General features: G+C 46.4%; 1 protein-coding gene across 1 annotated transcript in view; it reads left to right on the top strand.

Annotated features, from left to right (window-relative positions):
- LOC146834565 (interferon-induced protein 44-like) overlaps positions 1 to 11,685 on the top strand; it is a 519,193-nt gene extending 507,508 nt beyond the window's left edge. Inside the window, exon 8 of the mRNA XM_085601972.1 lies at positions 10,983 to 11,685. Within this exon, the coding sequence (XP_085458098.1) occupies positions 10,983 to 11,183 (201 nt within the window). The 3' untranslated portion in view covers positions 11,184 to 11,685. The remainder of the gene's footprint in view (positions 1 to 10,982) is intronic.
- Positions 11,686 to 21,960: the final 10,275 nt, after the last annotated feature.

The raw sequence follows: 21,960 nt of genomic DNA, 5'->3' as shown, positions 1-21,960 counted from the left end.
ACTTCACTCTAGGCCTGGGGATGGACAATACAGACTGAACATGTTGTTTTTTACCTGTGTGAAACCCTGTTGGGCTCAATCTGCTCTAAACTGTACCAAGACCTTAGAATTGGACTCTAAAAGTCAGTAGGCTGACCTGTGTGACTAGAGTAACACAACAATCTGAAAGAGGCCTTTTTCTTGAAGTGCCTAGCTGACCAGCTGCAATTGGGCTTAGACTGGACTCTGGTCATTGTCTCTGCTGAAGTTGGCCTGGTTCCTAAGGGGCTTATTTACTGGCCCCACGTGCGGCTGGTGCGTCACTTTTTATGACGCTCTGGCAGCGCAGAGTGCAGACCATATATACGAGGCCACACAAAGCCACTTTGCGTGTCTTTTCATGGCCTCATAGATATGGTGTAAGGCAACGTTGCACAAGTTGCTGCATTACCTTACACTGCGGCAGGGAGGTGTTCCATGGGCATTGCAAGACCCATGGGTTTTGACACATTCCCAGATTTACAGATCTATAAACCAGGGAATGAGTCAAAACTGTATGCCTCCCCAGGGCAAGCATAACGAGAAAACTCTTTATTTATCCTCGTTTTTTCCTCTTTCTATGTGTGCTGCATTCCCTTCATGCACAAATACAATCCCGCCAACAACGCAGACACCCTTGCACCATGGTGAAAGGGTGCCTGCGTTGGCACTATGCACCGAACTGTGCGCCTGCGCTGACTGAAAGGACAGGAATGCATTGTTTCTCATAAACACATTGCATTCCTGCCCTTTCGATTTGGCAAAGGGCAACGCAGCAAAAAGACTTTTGGCGCTGCCCTGCTCCAAATCATTGTAAAAGAGGCTCCATGTTTCTGGTAGCCTTAAAAGTGATCAAGAGGAGCTGCTCCAGAAATTGGGAAAAGTTGGGACTTATAAAAGCTTTGTTCTTCCAAGATCCCCGATGCGTCAACTTCAGATATCCTTTAAGCAATGAAGCTTGTGTGTTGGCAAAGGTATTTTTAAACAGGTTAAATCATGCTTCAAAGTGCTTATTTAGGTCGGCCTAATGTCTTCATGACGATGGATACTGATGTCTTTGTACAGCTGAACTTCAAGAGCTCCGTGTAAAGTTTGAATGAGTACTGTTATTGTAGACTTCCATGAACTAAGCAACATTGTTCATGTATTTTTATGCTGCTGCATCTGTGATTGGGAATATCTTTTAGTTTTTTATTTAAAGTCTGGGTGATTTCAATCAGCCCTTATGCTGGAGCATGTCATGCTATGTCATACACTGGTCTAAATTTGAACAGGGGAGTTAATTTTGGTAAGTTTATATTTAAAATGTTTCCATTTACTTTTTTATGTATACACCATATACATTGTTGTGCTCGCTGATATGAGCAAGGAACAAAGCTCTTATAATATTACTGCAAGTATGTTGGAGTGTCATACATAGCCCAGTTTCACGGTTCACAATGGACATGAATGGGCTGCACCTGGGCCAAGCACGTTATGAAAGTGCAGCTTCTGTACTGCTCTCAGTGTGGTCTTTATTGAACACTAAACGATCTTAAATTATTTGTCAGCCCCAATATGCCCAGTAACCATGCCTAGGCAGGACTCTGTAAGGTAAGTGCTCACTGCTGACATCTGTGTGAGCAGATCATGCATTCGAATTCTGGCAGGGCCAGGTCATCTTTTCATTCTTCAGAAGTTAATATATTGAAGTTTAATAAAATTGCATTGGTTAATGACATCTGCACCCTCCTGGACCAAGGCCACTCCGCAGCCCTCATCCTACTCGACCTATCAGCGGCCTTCGACACCGTCTCCCACCGCACACTAGTCGCCAGACTACACGGCCCAGGCATACAAGGAACAGTTCTGGACTGGATCCGATCATTCCTCACCGGAAGAAGCCAAAGGATCAGACTCACACCCATCCTCTCTGACCCCACGAAAATCACCTTCGGAGTCCCACAGGGTTCATCCCTGAGCCCCACCCTCGTCAACATCTACATGGCCCCCCTCACAGCCATCGTCCGACAACACGGCCTCAACTTCGTATCCTACGCCGACGACACCCAGCTCATCCTGTCCCTCACCAAAGACCCCACCACTGCCAAACTCAACTTCCAGAAAGGAATGCAAGACGTCGCCGTCCGGATGACCAACAGCTGCCTGAAGCTCAACGCCGAGAAGACAGAAGTCCTTGTCCTCGGTACCACTCCCGTTCCCAGCGAAGGTCGTCGAAAAGGCCATCAACAAACAACTGACCAGCTTCCTCGAGGAGAACAGCATCCTGGACCCGTCCCAGTCCGGGTTCCGCAGCAATCACAGCACCGAATCTGCCCTCATCGCCTCCACCGATGACATCCGGACCCTGCTTGACAACAGAGAAACCGCGGCCCTCATCCTCCTGGACCTGTCAGCCGCCTTCCACACGGTCTGCCACCGCACACTAAGAACACGCCTCCACGACGCCGGAATTCAAGAAAAGGCCCTGGACTGGACCACCTCCTTCCTCTCCGGCAGAACTCAGAGCGTCCGCCTCCCCCCTTTCACTCCAAAGCCACCGAGATCATCTGCGGCGTACCCCAAGGCTCGTCCCTCAGCCCAACGCTGTTCAACGTCTACATGGCACCGCTCGCCCACGTCGCACAACGGCACAACCTCAACATCATCTCCTACGCCGACGACACTCAGCTGATCCTCTCCCTCACCAAAGACCCCCACACCACCAAAACCAACCTCCACGAAGGAATGAAGGCCATCGCTGACTGGATGAGAAACAGCCGACTGAAGCTGAACTCGGACAAGACGGAGGTCCTCATCCTCGGATCCACCCTCTCGGCCTGGGACGACTCCTGGTGGCTGACTGCACTAGGAGCACACCCTACACCCACCGACCAAGCACGCAACCTAGGGGTCATCCTCGACTCCACCCTCTCCATGACGAAGCAGGTCAACGTCGTCTCCTCCTCCTGCTTCAACACCCTCTGCATGCTTCGCAGGATCTTCAAGTGGATCCCCACCGAAACTAGAAGGACGGTCACCCAGGCCCTCGTCAGCAGTAGAGTAGACTACGGCAACGCCCTCTACGCAGGAGCCCCGGCCAAACTCCTGAAACGGCTCCAACGCATCCAGAAAGCCTCTGCACGCCTGATCCTCAACATCCCTCGCCGCAGCCACATCACACCCCACCTGAGAGACCTGCACTGACTCCCCATGAACAAGAGGATAACCTTCAAGCTCCTCACCCACGCACACAAGGCACTCCACGACACCGGACCAGCGTACCGCAACAGCCGACTCAGCCTCTACACCCCCATCTCCGCTCCGCAGACCGCGCCCTCGCCACCGTCCCCTGCATCCGAAGAGTGACCGCCGGCGGCAGATCATTCTCCCACCTCGCCGCCAAGACATGGAACACCCTCCCCATCCGCCTGCGGCAGAACGAAGGCCTCCTAACCTTCAGGAGACTCCTCAAGACCTGGCTCTTCGAACAGAAGCAGCGTCCCCCCCCCAGCACCTCGAGACCCTCACGGGTATGTAGCGCGCTTTATAAATGCTATGATTGATTGATTCTGCATGGGACAGCACCTGGTGGCCGACCGCTCTCGGAAGCCCACCTACCCCCTCAGACCACACCAAGAACCTCGGCATTGTATTCGACTCATCACTCACCATGAACCGACAGGTTAACGCCGTCACCTCCAGCTGCTTAAACACCCTCCGCATCCTCCGCAAGACCTTCAAGTGGATAACCCCTGAGTCAAGGAAAACAGTCACCCACGCACTCATCACCAGCAGATTGGACTATGGAAACTCACTGTATGCCGGCATCAACAAGTCCCTACTCCGCAAACTCCAGACAATACAGAACACCGCCACCATACTCGTCTTCGACATCCCCCAACACGAACACATCAGTCAACACCTATGAAGTATCCACTGGCTCCCTGTGGAGAAAAGAGTCACTTTCAAAATCCTCACTCACGCCTACAAATGCCTACATAACAACGGACCCAAATACCTCAACGACACGTACCCAAAAGAAACCTCCGATCTTCCAACCTCGCACTGGCCGAAACCCCGCGCATCCACAGAGCCAGAGCAGGTGGAAGATCCTTCTCTCACATTGCAGCCTAGACCTGGAACGAGCTACCGGCAGACATCAGACGTGCCCCCTCCCTGAACACCTTCAGGAAGACCATCAAGACCTGGTTCTTCAGCTAAACAGATCTGCGGACCGCCCCCTCAGCGCCTTGAGACCCTCACGGGTGAGTAGCGCACTTACAATTTCTGATTGATTGATTGAATAGTATTTTTCTGATATTTACAGTACTTAGAAGCAGTGACGCGGGTATTAGCATTTTCTGTAACATTATTAATTTAATTACTTTAAAGGAAGTTATGGTGAAAAATGTAATTCATGGTGGTAAAGTTGAATATTTATCTCTTGTCTGCAATCCAGCTTCCCGAGAAAAATCCCTGTACCAGATCGGGATTTGTGTAGATGTGAGTCTGAGAGGAGGGCCAATCATTGTTCCTCCCTCTTTGTGTGCTGTGAACCTAACACACATTTGGCCGAACCCAATATAATGAATTCTGTTCTTGGGCTACATGTGTTGGCACAATACAGATTGCACATTCGCAGCAGATTTGTTTGTGAATTGTTATGTTCTTAAAATGTCTTTCACCTACCCCCTTTTGCCCAAGCGCAGATTCCTAAATAATTAAGCTCATCATTATTTGACTTTAGTTTGTTATGGAAAACCATAAAAGTACACATAGCAGCATAGATTTAAAACATGGCAGAGTATAAACATTCAAGTCAGTAAAAATCATGAAAAGAAAATTCTATTTCCAACAAACAGGAACATAATGGGTCCTTTCGACAAAACCCTATTTTCTAGCAGCTAAAAATATACAAAAGCATAAAAGACTCTTAAAATCCCTTCAAATGAACTGCTAACCCGTTCAAACTTAAAGTGCATAGTGCTTTAGGGTATTGATAACTCTTTTTCCGACATGCCATATTGACTTTAAGTAGCTGGAAACCGAGTAAACAACACAGCTCCTAGAATGTTTGGTGTAAGCACCACAGAAAAACCGTAGGTGCTTGTCCTTCTCTACTGACTACCAACCCATGGGGCAGAACTTTGAAAGTCAACAGTACTCGTCCATGAAGAGGTGAAAGAAGCTGTTTGTAAAATACCCAATCTAAATTTGATATAAAGAGACCTAGACAATGGCATATTCACATAGTCCATAAAATCTTCAAAATGAAAGCAACAGTTAAGGTACTGATCCTATAGACTGCCCGAGGGAACAGCAGAAATTGTGGAGCCAAGGTTCAATATTTCCAGAAGTGGTCTTTCATGATAGCTCAGGAGCTGCTGGTCATTGATGATGGTTGGAGCCAGGAATCAGGCAATACTAATTTAACCAGCCTTTGTTTGGCATGAGCTAACCGTGGAATTCCAATGGCCAAGTGGTGGGCTAGGATTTCTGCAAGGCACTCTCTGTATGACTCAAGTTGTTTGGTTGTCCAGAACCCTCCCCAAAACAAAATAGGTTTAAGATGGGCTGTGTCTGGAATTTGCCTAAAATTAAGGTCCAACCTTAGGGGAAGTAATTGAGTACCTTTTGGTAGCTTCAGTAGAGAGCTTAAAAAGGAATTTTTGCCTTCAACTAACACGTCCAGATTGCAATATCCCCACAAATCAAAGAGCAGCACTGCATGGTTAGGCCCTATATATTTCCAGCGCCGGAGAAATAGGATAAGAGGAGCCTTTGATAGCACATCTGACATCAGACCCACTTTGGGGTTAAGGGACAGAGAACTTTTTCCTATCTGCGCTGACCAATTAGTTGAGTTGGACAACATCACCCCTAGATATCTGTCCCCCTGTCCAATTTGGCTCAATCTAGAGCTATATTCCCTTTGACTTTCTTGCTATGTATGAATATCATATATTTTGTTTTAGACTTCTTTTTTTCAAGGCTCTGGCCTTTACAAAATTTGTTAACCTTCCCCAAGAGGACGTTAAGGCCCACTGTAGTTTTAGATTGGAGGAGTGTATCTTCTGCCAATCGCAGACTTGGTATTTTGGAGCCAGCAATTATTGTTGGGATCGTCATTCACACAATTCATTAGATGAGGTATACTTTCATTAATGAATAATAAAAATATTGTGGGAGCAAGAACGCATCCTTGCCAAACACGACGCCTGCCCTATTGGAGTGTTCTCTGTGATTCCCACCCCCAATCTGCCCCACTCCCCACACCTCCCGGGCACCATCTGACTTTGGCATGGTTATCATTGTACAGATTCTGAATCAACATCAATAGCCCTGAGGAAACCCTGATTTTTGTGAGCATCTCCCAAAGTTTTGCCCTTGGCACAAGTTCAAATTCTGCACAAAGGTAAACGAAGGTGACGAAAAGCACTCCCCCTCCCCCCCCCCCCCCCTTCCATGCTGACAACTTTCCATTTTAGGGTCAAATAGGTATTATTTTAGCTCCTCTCCATGAGTTAGGGATGGGGCACCTGCTGTGACTGCATTAGTCAGGGTATTTATAAAGGGAGCCAATATCAAAGGATCACCACAGAATTAGTCCGAGGGGATCCCACCAATGCCAGGAGCTGTCCCCAATTTCTGGTATGTGGCATTCGGGGGGTGCACACTCTTTGCTGCCATTAGTGGTAACTAAATGCCAGAACAATATAGGGTCCCTCTCTTTAGCGGCTTCCAACAGATCCTCCCAGACCCTAGCTTCCCACTGAGAATTACTAGATTTAATTTCTCTGGCGTAATTCCATCTGGCTTGTAAAATATCTGACCTCATATTGCTTTATAAGGCTTCCATCAGGGCTCTTTTAGTCACCCTGTATTTTATGTCAAACCATTCATGTGTTCTAACGGCCACTCCGTGAGGTAGGTTTCAGTTTCCCCAAAAATGCTGAATATCTGAAGGGGGTGCAGGGCTGATCTCTACTGGTTGGTGTGCTATGGACAGCATCATACATCTCATTCAAAAAAACCTTTGTTCTTGCAATATCCACCCACTTTACTTTTGCCTATTAGTGCACAAGGCCATGGTGTAAAGTTTTGTTACCCCCATACTAGCTTTATCCTTGCTGTGGGTCCCTTTTAGTGTAAGGGCAATCTACCAACATGCAAGATCGTAAGGTCCAGTAGAATGTAATCAATGTTGCTGGAGAAGTCTCCCCTCTTAAAGGTTGGCTTAGCATTAAGATCCGATGGGGTATGCCCATTGCAGGCTCTTAGGCCATAGATGTGGGTAATATCTGAATGGCGGTTGCATTCATCTTGGGGCTCGTTTTCTCTAAAGAGGAGGTGGGAACCCACAGCATTTATCCTCTAACTAAACCAAATCTAGCAAGGGGATGATAGGACTCAAAACAGCAATTGAAATCGCCTGCAATGACTTTGTGAATACCTTTTCCGTAGTCTTCTAGTACCATGTTAAGAATTTTTATAGTTTGAGACAACTTATTAAAAGAAGAAGGCCTGTTGTCACATTCACCAAGAGGAAAGGTGTGCCCAGCTCCAGCGACACATTATTTGTGAGGCGGTTGGGGGAATCAAAGTTGATAACCTTATTCAAGCAGTCTAGAGAGGTTTTAATCCATATGAGCAGACTGCCTGACGGTCTACCTGTAATGGAATGGAGGGCATCAATACTGAATGTAGAATAGCCTAGCTTATAAAGCCTGTCAACTGCCCAAGTTTCTTGGAAAATGCAGATTTGAAATCCCTCCAGAAAGTGGTTCCAATCCGCCTCCAGCATCTTGGATTTAATGTCTGCTATTTTTCAACTCACAAACCGAATACCTACAGGCCCACTGTAAGGGCTCACGGTTGCAGGACTGGCAGTACCTAAGCTGCTAGAGATGCTGCGGGCATTGTACAAATTACCAGATTCACGGACATCAGGAGGAGTTGCAACAAATACAATGGCCTCTCCACTCACCACAGAGCCCGAATGACAGCGTGCAGCAGTCATGCAATAGTGGGGGAGGATCTGGTTGTAGTACGGTTAGAGGACTAGCAGTGGGTGCACAGTATTTTGGGCCCTTGTTGTGTTAATCTGGGGGGTGTTGGCTGAACTCCAGCCCCCCTGTAGGCAGACAACAGTTGCCCCTTCTAACAGGCTATTGCTTTGATGACCCACTCCAACGTTGAATTCAGTCGGCTCCATCCAGCACAAAGCGATTTGAGACTGGTATGTTGAAGATCCAATTCGAGCAGTATTGATCATAGGAAATAACTTTGATGAGGGGTGGGGGCAAAAGCAGCAGCCTTGGGCGGTCATAACCTAAATAATGTTTAGGTTTGTAAATATATCCCAGAGGCAAAAGGGCAATGTTTAACTCCCCTACACATCTTTAAAAAACAGCCTCCAAACCAAATTGGGATCCTTAAAGTTAATAATGATACAATCCCCTGCCCAATCCACCCAACTCTGAGTGTTAGGAGAATGTTATGTGCCAATGCCACCAGAAATTTCTTGTATTTCACAAGCCAGTTCAGACATTCGGTGGCCAGTCACTTTTGCGTCTTCCTCTGACCATCTCGCATTTCAGGTTCTCCTGGCAGAATTGTCATGTAGGGCAAAATGCTGGAAGCAAGTTGATGACCTGTGGCCCGTGACTGCGGGTTTAGCTAGCTGATCCTCTGTTCTCCATGCTGCTTCTCTTTAAAACAGGTTGCACCCCTGGTTGGTCCCCAACGTTGGGAGTTAGGGAACAAACAGTTGGAGGGGAAGCACCGTTGTCATGGCTAGAGCCAAAATTTGTACAAGACGGTGTAAGATTGATTGGACCCTTCCTGCCCCCTCTCCCAGTGGCCTGCGAGGAATGAAGCTTGGTATTCCGGCTATCTTTACAAGCTTGCTCAGTGGTTGCAAGATGTGCCAATATAGGTGCAAGTTCCAAGCATAAGGCGGCCTTGACTTTTTCAACTATCTCCACTGCCAGCTGAGCTGCCCAGCTTGGATAGGGATCAGGACCCCTTTCGACAGGGGCTCAGGGTGGGTGCTTTAGGCATGGGAGCAGTAGAAGCACCAGTAATGCTCTGTTTGTTCCAGACTACTCTCTGGTTTTTTTTGCTCGTTGTTGGAGACCACATAGTCAGCCTAAGGGAGATGGGGTCCATTCGATGCACCAATAACCACCCTAAACTCTACCTCGGGGGTGACAATAGCAGAAGCTGCTTCAGATAGATTGAACAATGTCTGGGGCATGCCTCCTGCATCCAGGTGGCGTCTCCTCAATTCAGTTTCGGTTGACACCATGCCTATTGCCCTCTGCAGCTTTTGGTCTATCAATGTGGTTTTGTGGAGAGAGGCAGCGGTAAGAGAGCCACCAGCACAAGCTTCCGTATCCCCAAGTTAGCCACAAAGGAGGGTGAGGGGGGGAGAATAGAAATGTCAAGGTACAAGAAACAGGCCATGATAGGCCAAAGGTGTTAAAGAAAGAACAATCACAAAGGTGAACAGGGCCAGCGGAGCACATCAGCAATGTAGCAAGCAGTGTAGCAATGAAGCAAGGTAAGGTCCGAAGCTCCATCAGCAACAGTGGCGGATGTCAACTTACCTCCTCCCAGGACTGGAGCAGCCACCTCCACCCACAAAAGAATTGTCACTGGAAGACCGCTAGAAAGACTGGTAAAACAGATAACAGCTGGGCTTGGGAGTCCGTGTGGGAGCCTCAGACTTTCAAGCTGACAGTCCACTCGCTCACCAAACTTGCTGGGGTTGTTTGGTTAGTAAATCCCAGACACTCAGGACAGATTGCACATGGCTGGACTAGCTAATGGCCAAAAACGCCTTTGCAGGGAGTCCAAAGTGCCAACAGAGTGCCACAGCGCAGCCCAAAATGCAACTCAGCACGGAGCACAACCGCTACCTGCCCTAGCTGGCCCTGCCATACACCTGTACCTGCTCCTCTCCACCAGCAGTTCAGGTACAGTGGCAGTGGGCGGGGGACAGCAGAAGCAGTGCTGATAGCTGGCACGGTGGCACTTGAAAGTAGACGGTAACCCGGTTACCAGGAGTGGCTCCTCTGCTAAGGTGGAGGAGCATCGCCCCACTTCTGTTTGAGCAGGAAAAATAAAATGGTAACATAGTTATTATCATTTTATTTTTTGCAGGTGCAGGGTTGGGTTAGGGTGGTGCGGGACTGGAGACACAGGGGGAGGAGTGGTTTGCACACTCCAAGTGCCCATGACCGCTTGGCCGGCTGTCTTGGCCTGGCCAAACAGTCATGCTCACTTTGCATGTTCCCTACCAGGCTGCATTACACAGCCTGGTGGGGAACATGCCCTGGCCCCCCAAACCCCATCTGAGTGCTAATCCACGGCACTCAGATCAATCACAACGCTGCTTTGAAGGATTGTGATTGTCTTAGGGTAGCCTGGGTGCTTCCTGGTTCTGGCATATGAGAGACGCGGCCGACGGAACAGGCAAGTGTTATTTATTTATTTATTTTTGTCCCCCACCACCCCTTTCTCCCTCACGCCCCTTCCACCCTCATTCCCTGCCAGCCGCTACTGCTGGTTACCCTGTCAGACCCCGTGGTGGAAGGGGTCTGGAGAACAGTATCCGGGACCAGGAAAAATGGCGAAGTTCAAAGTGTCCAGGTAAACTCCCCCAGGACAAAGCAGGAACCGGAGACAGCGACCTCCCCTTGCAGCTGTATCAGCATGTGTGACATGTGTGGGCGGGCATGAGCACGGTTGACTAATGAAGTTATTTTTGCACTATGGCCAAATGTATCAAAGAGTTTTACCCATACTGTGTCTATGGGAAAATGTGTTTGTACATATGGCCCTATATATTTCTTTCAGTTTTATATTCAGTAACTTACTTAAAATGTGTCTTTTACCTAGAAAAGCTTTCATTCACTTGACGTCACAGATTCGAAGACTGTACATTTTTTTGTAAACAGTGTCTTCTTTTCCTACAGATACATACAACTGCATCTCGCCTTGGAATTCCTATTTCCTGTGTTTTGCCTGTTAAAAATTACTCCTACGAGTTGGAACTTGATGACGCAACTGACATCCTGATACTTCATGCTGTGCAGCAAATTATGCGAATGGCAGATCTTTATTTTGAGGATTTGCCTGTTGAAAATGAGGAGAACAACAAGAGCAAAGATGTCTAATTGTTATGATCACTGAAAGATGCCTCTCCTACATGTCAAAGCATTACTCATATCAACTTACTTTATGTTTAGTACCTTTTCTTGCACATCGTGAACTGCGAAAACAAGGAATCATTTGAATAAACGTTTTGATGCTGTTATGCAATTGGAACAGAAGGTTTTGTGCATTCAGTTTAGTAGCAAAATACTGACTTCCTTGATCAGTTATAAGACAAAAAAAGCTGTAGTTAAAATACGGTTCCCAGGCCATTTGTTTTTTGTTTAGTAAATTCAACTGCAACTAGAATAAATATATTATGCTGGTAACTTTATTGACTTGTTTTGTACATTCAGAGAGGCCTTCGAAACGCCTGCCTACCATTCCACAGTATAGGCTTACTTTTATCCTATAAAATATTGATTGTTTATTCAGTGCTAATAGGCACTGCCAATGCGATGTCCAGTGGGATGCATGACTCCTAATGTGTTACCACATTAATAAACACAATCGAACATTTCAAAACATGATTGTCCAGAGAATTTTTGACTGTATGTCTATTGGCGATTGAGTGACTGTATGAGTTCAGTGCACAAATCTGATTCCCTTATTGATTGGTAGCAGGTCAGGCACCAAAACCCTTCTCCCCTTCAGATTAGTATGTTGGGCAAATGAATCTCAGGCAAAAATATATGACTGTCCCTAAGCGCTTCTCGGATAAGGTTATATATTCAGATTTTCAATCCATATTTCCATGTCTGATTTCATTATTCACCATGAGGATGGGGGTCAAGAGGAATATTCTAGGAAGGATATCTCTTCCCTGTTTCTAAGGGAGGGGGCTATCATGTTGAAGAAAATACACCCCGAAGATTTTTAACTCAAGAAATGTTAGCGATGAAAAGTCATTCTAACCTGAAGAAACATTTTTGGTAAAAAGTAAATGAAACCAATTTTTTTCAGATGCTTTGAAGGCATTTTTTCTGCACTTTCATTATGTTTGCTTGACACAGAGCCCACACTATCCAAAGGCAGCACCATCAACCTTGTCACCACAGCTCTACACTCCCTTACTTTGAAAACAATAATCTAACAATGGCCTCTCATAAATTGCAAAGTGAAAAATCACTAAACCTGAGCTCCAGTCCTCTGTCCCGTTTTCCTAATTTTAGAAGGCATTAAATAAAAAATCTATCCAGGTGCCACCAAACTGCAATGTGTTTTTCTCTTCAACTATCCATATACACCCCTGGCATCAGTGGAAAGATTAAGTGCATTAGTTTGGAAACTTTCTTCATCAGCTCCTGTGATGCACTCTCACCCATGTCACCGTAATCACCCAAGGTGGCATTAACATTTGGTTAGAAAGTTGGAATAGCACCTTGCATCCTTCACCTGACTTAAATAAGCAGTATGCCTGCACCTCTCTATTAGCCTGTTTACTATTGTGTTCCCTTCTCTCTCGTTACCCAGTGGGACAGGCAGTGGAATCTATGGGACCAGATACTTTGGATGACCCAGGTGATCCTGCGGTTTGTGACTGGATATGGGGCATGGAGGCGTAGCCCAACTAGAAGCTCCAGAGGTGTAACTTAAATGGATTGGAACTGTTGCACCGCGTACTGCACACTATAAGAGACGGCATTGCATTTCAAGTTCCTCTGAGCGACAGGAGAGCACCAAAAGAAACTGGAACATGTGGGAGGGAAGGATAGTAGGCGCCACACAGAAAATGTGTATACAGCTTTTAGGGGCCAGAATACTTGAGGTCTAATTACGACTATGGGGGGCCATCAGACCTCCATAGTCACGGTCCGTGGACCGCCAGACTGGTGGTCCACCTGCCGTATTACGAGTAATGGACCGCTGCAACTGCTGGGATCCTGGATCCTGCAGGGGTGGCATAGCAGTCTGAGACTGCAATATGCTGGTCCTGATGCATTGGTGCCGCCAAGCATATTTCGAGTTTCCTCAAGGCCCTCCTTTTAAATGGCAGTGAGACTGCCATAAAAAGGGTGGTGGTGAGGAAACTCAGGGGGCGCCTCGGTGCATGGGGGTGCCTGCAGGGGGGCACATGTTGTGCCCCCCTGTATTTTTGCACCCACAACATTGTGCATTTCTTTCCATACAGGATCTGGCTGAGACAGTTTCATGCGATGTATGTCTAAGGCACAACTATGTACCTTAGATACGCACCACCGTGTGTACTACAGCAGGACTGCCCGACCTTGGTTTCAGTCAGAATCCGGCGGGTGGTCTGACTACGGGTTTGGCAGTCTTGCGACGCTGGCAATGCAGCCCGCTTCAAGACCACCAAAACTTGTAATCAGTCGTTTAGTGATCCCTCAGAGAGATAAGGGTGGCAGTGCAGTCCTCAGCTCTAACAGCGTTGTACAAATGTGGGTGAATGACTCAAATATTGCAGGAAAGATATTGTGTGGCATGAACATTGTGTCAAAAATATTGTGAAATAGAATATCTAAGACAAGAGTATCGGGCTTTTTTGCATTTATTATCGTTTTTAAGAATATTGTTGTATTTAATATCTTTGCTTTAACATAGTTGTAATAAATATAATTTTTAATAATTTAGTATATAGTAGTAAATTGATATTTGGTGTTATTAGTGTTAGTAAATTGGTATTACATTTTTAAAACCGCTTTCATTTTTAAAAGTATATTTTTTAATTTAATTAGTGATTTATATTGTAGCTCTTTGTTGGGTTTATAAAGTAATAGGGAAGATAATTACCTTAAAATTAATTTAATGTTAATTATTGTCTAGTGTAATTATTAAATATGTAAATGTTTAAATTATTTTTATGTATTTATTTAAATGTAATTTGTTATTTTAATTTATGTTTTAACTTTTACATTTGTGGTAATTTATATTTCTGATGGATACATCTGCCAGTGGATTCCTCACCATGTGAATATCCCCTGCGCCAGCAACTTTCGGAAACTTTTGTAGCAGTCCACGACGATGAGGTCGAAGACGACGTCACAGGGACACGGCTCCGCTCGCGACTCCGCTGACGTCACCGGCTTCATAAGAAGACCTCGTCGGCGTGATGACGTCAGTTCCCTTTTTTCCGCGCCGTCGACGCCAACGGATTTCGGGAATCTCTATCTGTAGCTTCACTGTTAGTTTGTATTTCTACTGGATTTCTCTGTTCCTTTTTTGAATAAATGTCGACAAAGAAACCGGGTTTCAAGCCCTGTCGTGAATGTGGAAAACATATGTCAATCACGGATCCACATGACGACTGTGTATGGTGTTTATCATCTGACCATGATGTGGATGGATGCTCTTGCAAGATGAGCTCCAAGGCTCTCAAGGAAAGGGAGGCAAAGCTATTCATCGCAAGGATGAAAAAGGAGAAGAGAGGAAGGAGGAAGTCGAGAACGAGGTCGAGGTCACGATCGAGGTCGGCATCGAAGTCGACTTCGGGGCATGCTTCGAGAACCAAGAAGCACAAAAAGAAGAGGAGACATTCTTCTCGACGTCACTCTGACAAGAGTTCGGCTCTGAAGTCGAAGTCGCCTACTCGACGCCGTAAGGACTCTGTGTCTCCTTCACCCGTTCCGGATTCGCCTGCTGGTCCTTCTTCTCCAGTGATTTCACCGGTTCATTCTCCGGCTCCGGCTACATCTCCGGCGCTGGCTCCATCTCCGACGCCGGTTCCATCCCCGGCTTCATCTCTGGCTCCGTTCCCGGCTCCGGTTGAGGAGTTTCAAGCACCGGGTGAGCCTTTGTTACCACAAATTCCAACTTCGGCGCCGGTTGGCCCGAGTCCGGTGACACCAGATCAGTACCCTGCGTACCCTGGACCGGGTCAGGACCCCACGCATTATTTAAATGCTATGTACGGTGTGTTTTCGAGAGCAATGTACTCCACTGGTGCATCTTCTGGTCCGATGGGTCCCATGGCCTTCAGTTTGGGGGTGCCTCAAGCTTATCCACAGGCCTCCTTCATGCCGTTTTTTCCAGCGACGCCGTCTTGGCATCTACCGGCGCCGAGGACATCGACGCCGCTCCCTTCTTCACCGGCGCCGGCTCGACCTCGTTCGACGCCGGCTGCTCCTGTGGATCCATGTTCGACGCCGGCTCCGGCGCCATCGGATTCGAACACGGCGCCGCCGCTTGTACGAATTCGGTCCAGGAGGGAAGCTCAAAGGGTGCTTGATGAGCGAAGGTACCTTGTGGAAGAAGCAGAAGAGGGAGAGCTTGTCGGATGAAGTTTTTGAAGAACTTAAAGAGGCTAGTGGATTGGATTTGTCTCCTGAGTGGGAAATTACTCCACTTTCCGATGAACCCTCGAAGGATGTGGCTCCATATCATGTAGTCATTAGGAAGGCAGCTGAATTGTTAGTTCTTCAGTTGCCTACTACTGAATTTAAATCAAATATTCTGACGGAGGTGCTGCATTCTCCAACTACAGTTTCAGAGCCATTATTGCCTGTTAATGAGGCCATTACAGATCCTGTGATGGAGGTGTGGTGTAAGCCTTTTTCTGCTCCCGCAGTTTCTAAGACAGTTGCTAGGAGGTATAGGGCAGCTCCAGGGGACCCTGAGTTCTTAACATCACATCCATCGCCTGAGAGCCTGGTGATTCAGGCTGCTTGTTCAGGAAAATCTAAGGGTGCTTTTCCTCAGGTTCCAAGTGACAGAGAGGCTAAAAAGTTAGATCTGTCGGCCAAAAAGGGATTTTCATCGGCCAGCGTGGCCCTTAAGTCAACAGATGCCACTAGCCTTTTGGGATTCTATTTTCATGCGCTCATGGACTCTGCAAAGAAACTGGCGCCAAAACTATCTGAGGAGGATAGGGTTGGCTTTAATGAGGTCTTGTCGGATGCCCAGGCAGCAGCACGCCAGGTGATACAGAGTGGTCTGGACACGGCGGATTCAGTGGCAAGAGTCATGGGGTCTTCTGTTGCCACTAGGAAGGGTGCGTGGCTGAAGTCTTCTGAGTTTTCCCCTGATGTACAGTCAGCATTGTTGGACTTGCCATTTGATGGCTCTGGATTGTTTGGCAAAAGGCGGATGCTGCTCTTGAATGTTTTAAGGAAAGCAAGGCTACGGCTAAGTCTTTGAGCCTTCAATCCCAGTCAAAGGGATCGTTTAAAAGATACAGGGGTTTCGGAAGGGCAACCTTTCGTTCCTACAGGCAGACCCAACAACAACAGCAGCAACAACAGCAAGGCTCTCTGTATAAGGGATACAGAGGCAGAATCAGGGGTCGCACACGTGGCCGTCAGCTCTCCTCCTCCTCCTCTTCCTCTTCCTCAGCCCCTCCCACCACCGCAAAGCAGCCCTAGATCCGCCATTCTGGATCATGCTGGTCCTGTGGGGCTTACCCATTTTCTACAAGATTGGGAATCTGTTACTACAGATCTTTGGGTTCTAGTGTTGCAGGAATTCTGCTTATGCGCAAAACTATGCGCAGGAACCCGGGCCCTCAGTGAATTGTGGTGTACCAAAAACTCACCTCAGAACCCAGAACCCCTTATCCGGCCAGCATCAGTGTCCCATTCGTTATCCGAGGTTTAGCTCGGCGGTCCCAATGTATAGACAACCCAGAACAAGCGACTTAGTATATTTCTCGGGAATGGTGGGAATCAGAAACACCTTTTCGTAATTATTCTCATATCAGTCCACAACAGAATAAACAGAGACACGGTAAAAGTTTAAAGAGTTTATTTTATAAACCTCATGTCCTAAGATGCAGCAGTTTGGCTAACATAAGCAGGCAAACGATTAAAATCAAAACCATCAGCATAGTTACAATACCATAGAAAATGAAAGGAGTAATCATACTAAAATGACAGTGGCTCTAAGCCACCTTCCTTTCTCTAACACACTAATAGTATTATTAGACTAACAGAAGGTCTCTAGGCTTGAATGGGGAACCCCATACCGTAAAGATCAGCTCAGAGAGTTCACATCACAGGATCAGCAATGCTCTGCTCCTAGGAACGCTCTTCTTCCGAATGTAATGAAAACATGTAACACTGCAATATTAAAAGCACTCGACTTTCAGGTATTTGCAGCTGCGTGCGTGTTATGGCTAAACTAGTGGGCCGATCAACCTGAACTCAACAACATGCACCGTCTAGCGACCCAGACTGTTTCTTTTACACTGTGTACAGACCAAGGTCGCTGCTCACTGTTTGGGATGTTAACAACAGACAGTTCTCATGTGAAGCAAAGTCGAGTAAGCATTTCTCAATTTAATAACATGTGACTACAGTGTCGTGTGCAAAAGCAGCAAAAGCGGCAAGATGGCTTTCTAACATCTAACGCGGTTATGCTAACTTAGCATTGTACATATGTAGATAACGATCTTCACTACACCTCCCCTTGATCGGACCACTAACCAGTAGGGGCGCACTTGCAAGAACGCAGAGTTCAAGTTTGATAGGACGGAACCAAGGGCATGAACCATAAGTCCATATAAGAGAAGTGAAAAAGTTCGAAGAAAAAAAACAAAGCAAATAAGTTAAAACGGAGTAAAAAAACCATGTAGAGGATAAAAAAAAACATCATTGAAGGACGTAGGACGAAATGAAAGTACAAAAGTCAATCCATCAATGTATAGGCACAATAAGTTGCAACAGCTTCCAAGAGGAAATCATTGGAACGTTCCGCAAAATTATCTGCCATCCAGTTCAGGACGGGGAAGGAACATACATGCTCCTCAACCACCGGAGCCTCCAGCACCAGACGAGGACAACTGGCGTGTTCTTCAAGATAACTTCTTGCTAAGAAGTCAATCGCAGCCGTTCCGATGTCCCAATTCCCAAGGACTCCATGTGCTGCTCCACAGGCCATAATCTCGACTCCAGAACAGTCCAACTCATGAGCCACTAAGGGGCTCATTAGCCGATCATAATCCGGGCAGGAGACACCGAGTTCGACAGACACAAATCCAGAGCCCATTTGAACGGACAATCTAGGCAATGAAAGACTGGCTGCACACAAGTAAAGTAGGGAAACCGGAAGGACAACCCATAGGCTATGCTTAAAGTTGCCAGTGGTAAAGTGCCATAGTAGTCAAGCATCCGGTTACGAAGATGGAGCAGTCGGGACACGTTGTCGTGTGACGCAAGTCGTGCATCCATAGCGCAGGGCGCAGATCAACAACAGTATTCCAGCTATGAGGGCGAGAAGCAAAGGGAGACCTCCGAAGACGCTGGAAAAAATAGAATGAAAAAAGGCCGGGATCACACCAAAAATAGTTTGAAAAGAGGTCACGTGGCCGGAGCCCACAAGTGTAAAAAAATGAGCCATGCCACTTGTTGACGAGGCATTAAAGATAGTCTGAATCAGGGTCCCAAAATGAAGTGGGAGATCAGTATTCAAAAGCGCTTGCACCTCAGTGCGGGTGTTTGCTACGTGAAGGACAAATGTTTCCCGGGATGAAGTCAACGCGACTTCTTTTTGAGACAATAGAGCCCTTATTCTGCTCATCTTGTTGAACTCTGCTTTCAAGGTTGGAATGGAAGGCCAGATGGATACATCGAGCGGCCATGCGGGGGTTGGAAAAGGACGTTATTACAGCAAACTACTCGCTGTGATACGGTCACTATGTAGGGTATTCCCACTAACATCCCACAGCAAGCTTCATTATTTAACAGCAAATAACTACCGTTAGCAAGCAGCGTAAAAGATGGAGTTATAACTGGCACAGGAATCCCTTTCAGGACGCAAGCTAAATTAGGGGCGTGCACATTACATGCACCATGCAATTGAATGTGCCTACACACAACAGAGTGATCCGGAGTGGAAGTGCACTCTTCACCTTTCAAGTAAACCTCTTTGCCGTCTCTCACACATCTATACGTGAATGGAAGTGACCAAACTTCGTGCCGGAAGGCAGTACCAAGTTGTTCATATCTGCCTAGCGCATAATGTTTCATGCACAAACTAAACTTAAACAGGGGGAACGGTAACGTGATCAACCCATGTACAAGCCACACAGCAGAATTCAATTCAGCAACAGAGAAAGGCAAAGGTTCTAACTTTTCAATGTGTAGTAATGAATATGTAGCATCTTACATGGACATGAATTGCTGTTTTGCAGTTAAATTAAAAGGAAGGAACAAAGATGAAGTATTCATGTAATCCCAAGGGACTTTCCCTGCCTTTAACGTTTGCAACGTCCATGCAAACTGCATAATAGAGCGCAATTGATTTTGACCATGATACAATACAGACAAATCATCCTGCACAATGTCTACCACAGACGATACAATATTATCTAAGGTATGAATTCTAGAAGAGAGGGTGTTAATACTATTATCTATTACAGCCAACACTTTTTCCATATTGGCTTGATCAATAGCACATAATCTGGATGCAGCCTCAATTTGCGATGACTTCCAAACTTCGTTATAAACAGCATACACTCATCGTTTGGGCCTGCCAACAGCAGGACCCTTAACAAAATCATTCAAATCTATTTTGTCATTTAATCGTGCTAAATGAAGTTTAACAGACGCTAAAGTGGAATGTTGCAGCCAAGACTGGCATAACTTCCCTACTGAGTAGGTAGTTACAGTGTGAGAAGATTCAAAACGGGGGTCTACACGAACCTGTGTATACCCCTGCTTTAGATCCAGAAACCGATGTTGACAGGAGTCTGAACTTGTTTGCCACACCAACCACCCTTCCGGATTCAATTCAGAAATATTGAAGGACGTGTTGGAAACCTGTGTCTGCAACATAGCAAGTGATAGATCTGTATGATTACCCCAATTGGGATAAGCACCCAGACCCGGAACGGAGGGAGAATTTAATTTTTTAGAAGTAGCCAATCCAAAACAGGTTGTCTGAAAAATGGACAAATTTAAAAATAACATGTGATTCGGGATAAGACAGGCACGATGCAAAGCTTCTGTTCCCTGTACTTGCCATCGTTTGGAGCCCCAAACCGATTTAAGATCGTCTGTAGCTTTCCACAGATCATACCCGCCAATTGCCAACTCGTCCATAAAGGACTTGGAATACAACAATTTGGTGTGTGTCAGTCTAACTTTAGAAGCAGACTCAGGCGCAACTTTAAAATAAAAGGAGGCCGGATTTGACCCTCTAAAATCAGAAAAACAGGTGAACTTTTCCACTAACGTGGTAGAGCTGCCCATCCTAGGGGCGGGGAGTGTTCCCATTGTGTATAATTTACAAAATTTCTAAACGTATTTGCTTTGTGTAGGAAATGCGTGCCATAATGTTGATAACAAAATCGTTCATCATAATTAGCAGTATCTAAATACAAATCCTCAACATCAAACGCAGCATAATATTTCAAATCAGAAAACAGTGCTTCTATGGCCTGAACAGTCCAGTCATCTGAGTGGATGTTCTGCTTGACGACATCACCCATAGAAACACAAAATACATTTGGCACATTAATCAATTCCGTGGGGCCATGAATTTGAAATTTTACAGCATCCCAAGCGATCCCATCACGTACAGGCCAGGCAGTAATGTTCACAAAAGTCTGGTCCCTCTTCATAATGTGTGATGAGGAATGGGGGGCCAAAGTTCCATTAATTAGTCGAGTGGTAGATCTTTCTTTCAGGTAGTGTCCATTGATAAGTCTAAAAAACACTACCTCAAAGCCAAAGGACATAAACAAAAAAACACATATGAGCACCAGCCAAATGTAAGTCCAAGGGGGAATTAAAAAATGTTTTTTGAACCAGGCCACAAAAATCGAAACTTTGGACGGGGCAATGGAAGTCATTGAATGAGAATCAAAAGAGTCTTGTGAGTGGGCAACTGTGGTGGATTGTAAAACAGGCAAGGTAATATCCGTAGGATAAGCATACTCAACCTCTTCAAGTATACCACTAGGTGTTGGTGGCAACAAGGGACCAGTAACGGTATGCATCTTGATGGCAACATCAGGCACTATGTCAGAAGCTTGGGCCACAACAGAATTTCTCAGCATCGAAGGGCAGGAAACCGCCGGAGTCATACTAAGAAGAATCGGCCACTCGCTGTAGTTTGACATTGTCAATCGATATGTACCTGTTATCCTTTCGACCAGGAAGTGGAGGTAAAATGACTGTTCCAGTACCTTGTACTCCAAGCACTGGAACCATTGCACGATAAGAGGGGCCGAACTCCTTCTTGTTCTCCACCTTCTCACGGACCAGATCACCAACTCGAGGTAGCCAGCAGACTACCGGAATCTGAAGTTCAGCATCAGATGAGGAGGGTACGTGTTCTTTCGCTAGACTGTCTCTGGCTTCTTGAAGATTCTGCAAGAAAGCACAGTGTTCATCTACGTCAAAGGGTGCGGCCGACGCCGCCATGTCTAGACCATCAAGGTCTGGAACAAACATTCGTACACCAAAGAGCATCATGTATGGGGTCCGCCTACCCAGAGACCTGCTAGGGAGATTATTAAGTGCACGTAGTACGTCATACAAGTGGGCTAGCCAGTTCCGGCCAGTACCCAAAACTCTGGCTGTCAAAGATTGCTTTAAGTCACGGTTCATTCGCTCCACTACACTATTTCCCTCAGGCCGGTATAGAGACGAAAATTTGACTTGGACCCCCAAATTTCTCATGGCCTCTTTGTACGCCTTAGAGGCGAACGCCGGGCCCTGATCAGAATGAAAGGTACCACATGCAAAACTCCCAACAAAGACACGCAAATCTTTTATGACAGTGCGAGAATCAGCACTCCTTTGTGGCCACACCCACAGAAAACGTGTGCACGAATCAACTGCAACCAAGATGTATTTGTACGCAGTATCAGTGTTAAAAGGACCGCAGTGATCTAAATAAACA

This window comes from Triturus cristatus, chromosome 4_2 (genome assembly GCF_964204655.1).
Source record: "Triturus cristatus chromosome 4_2, aTriCri1.1, whole genome shotgun sequence".
Taxonomy (NCBI): Eukaryota; Metazoa; Chordata; class Amphibia; order Caudata; family Salamandridae; genus Triturus; species Triturus cristatus.
Note: the sequence above shows the minus strand (reverse complement) of the source record. Positions and strands in the feature narration are given on the sequence as shown.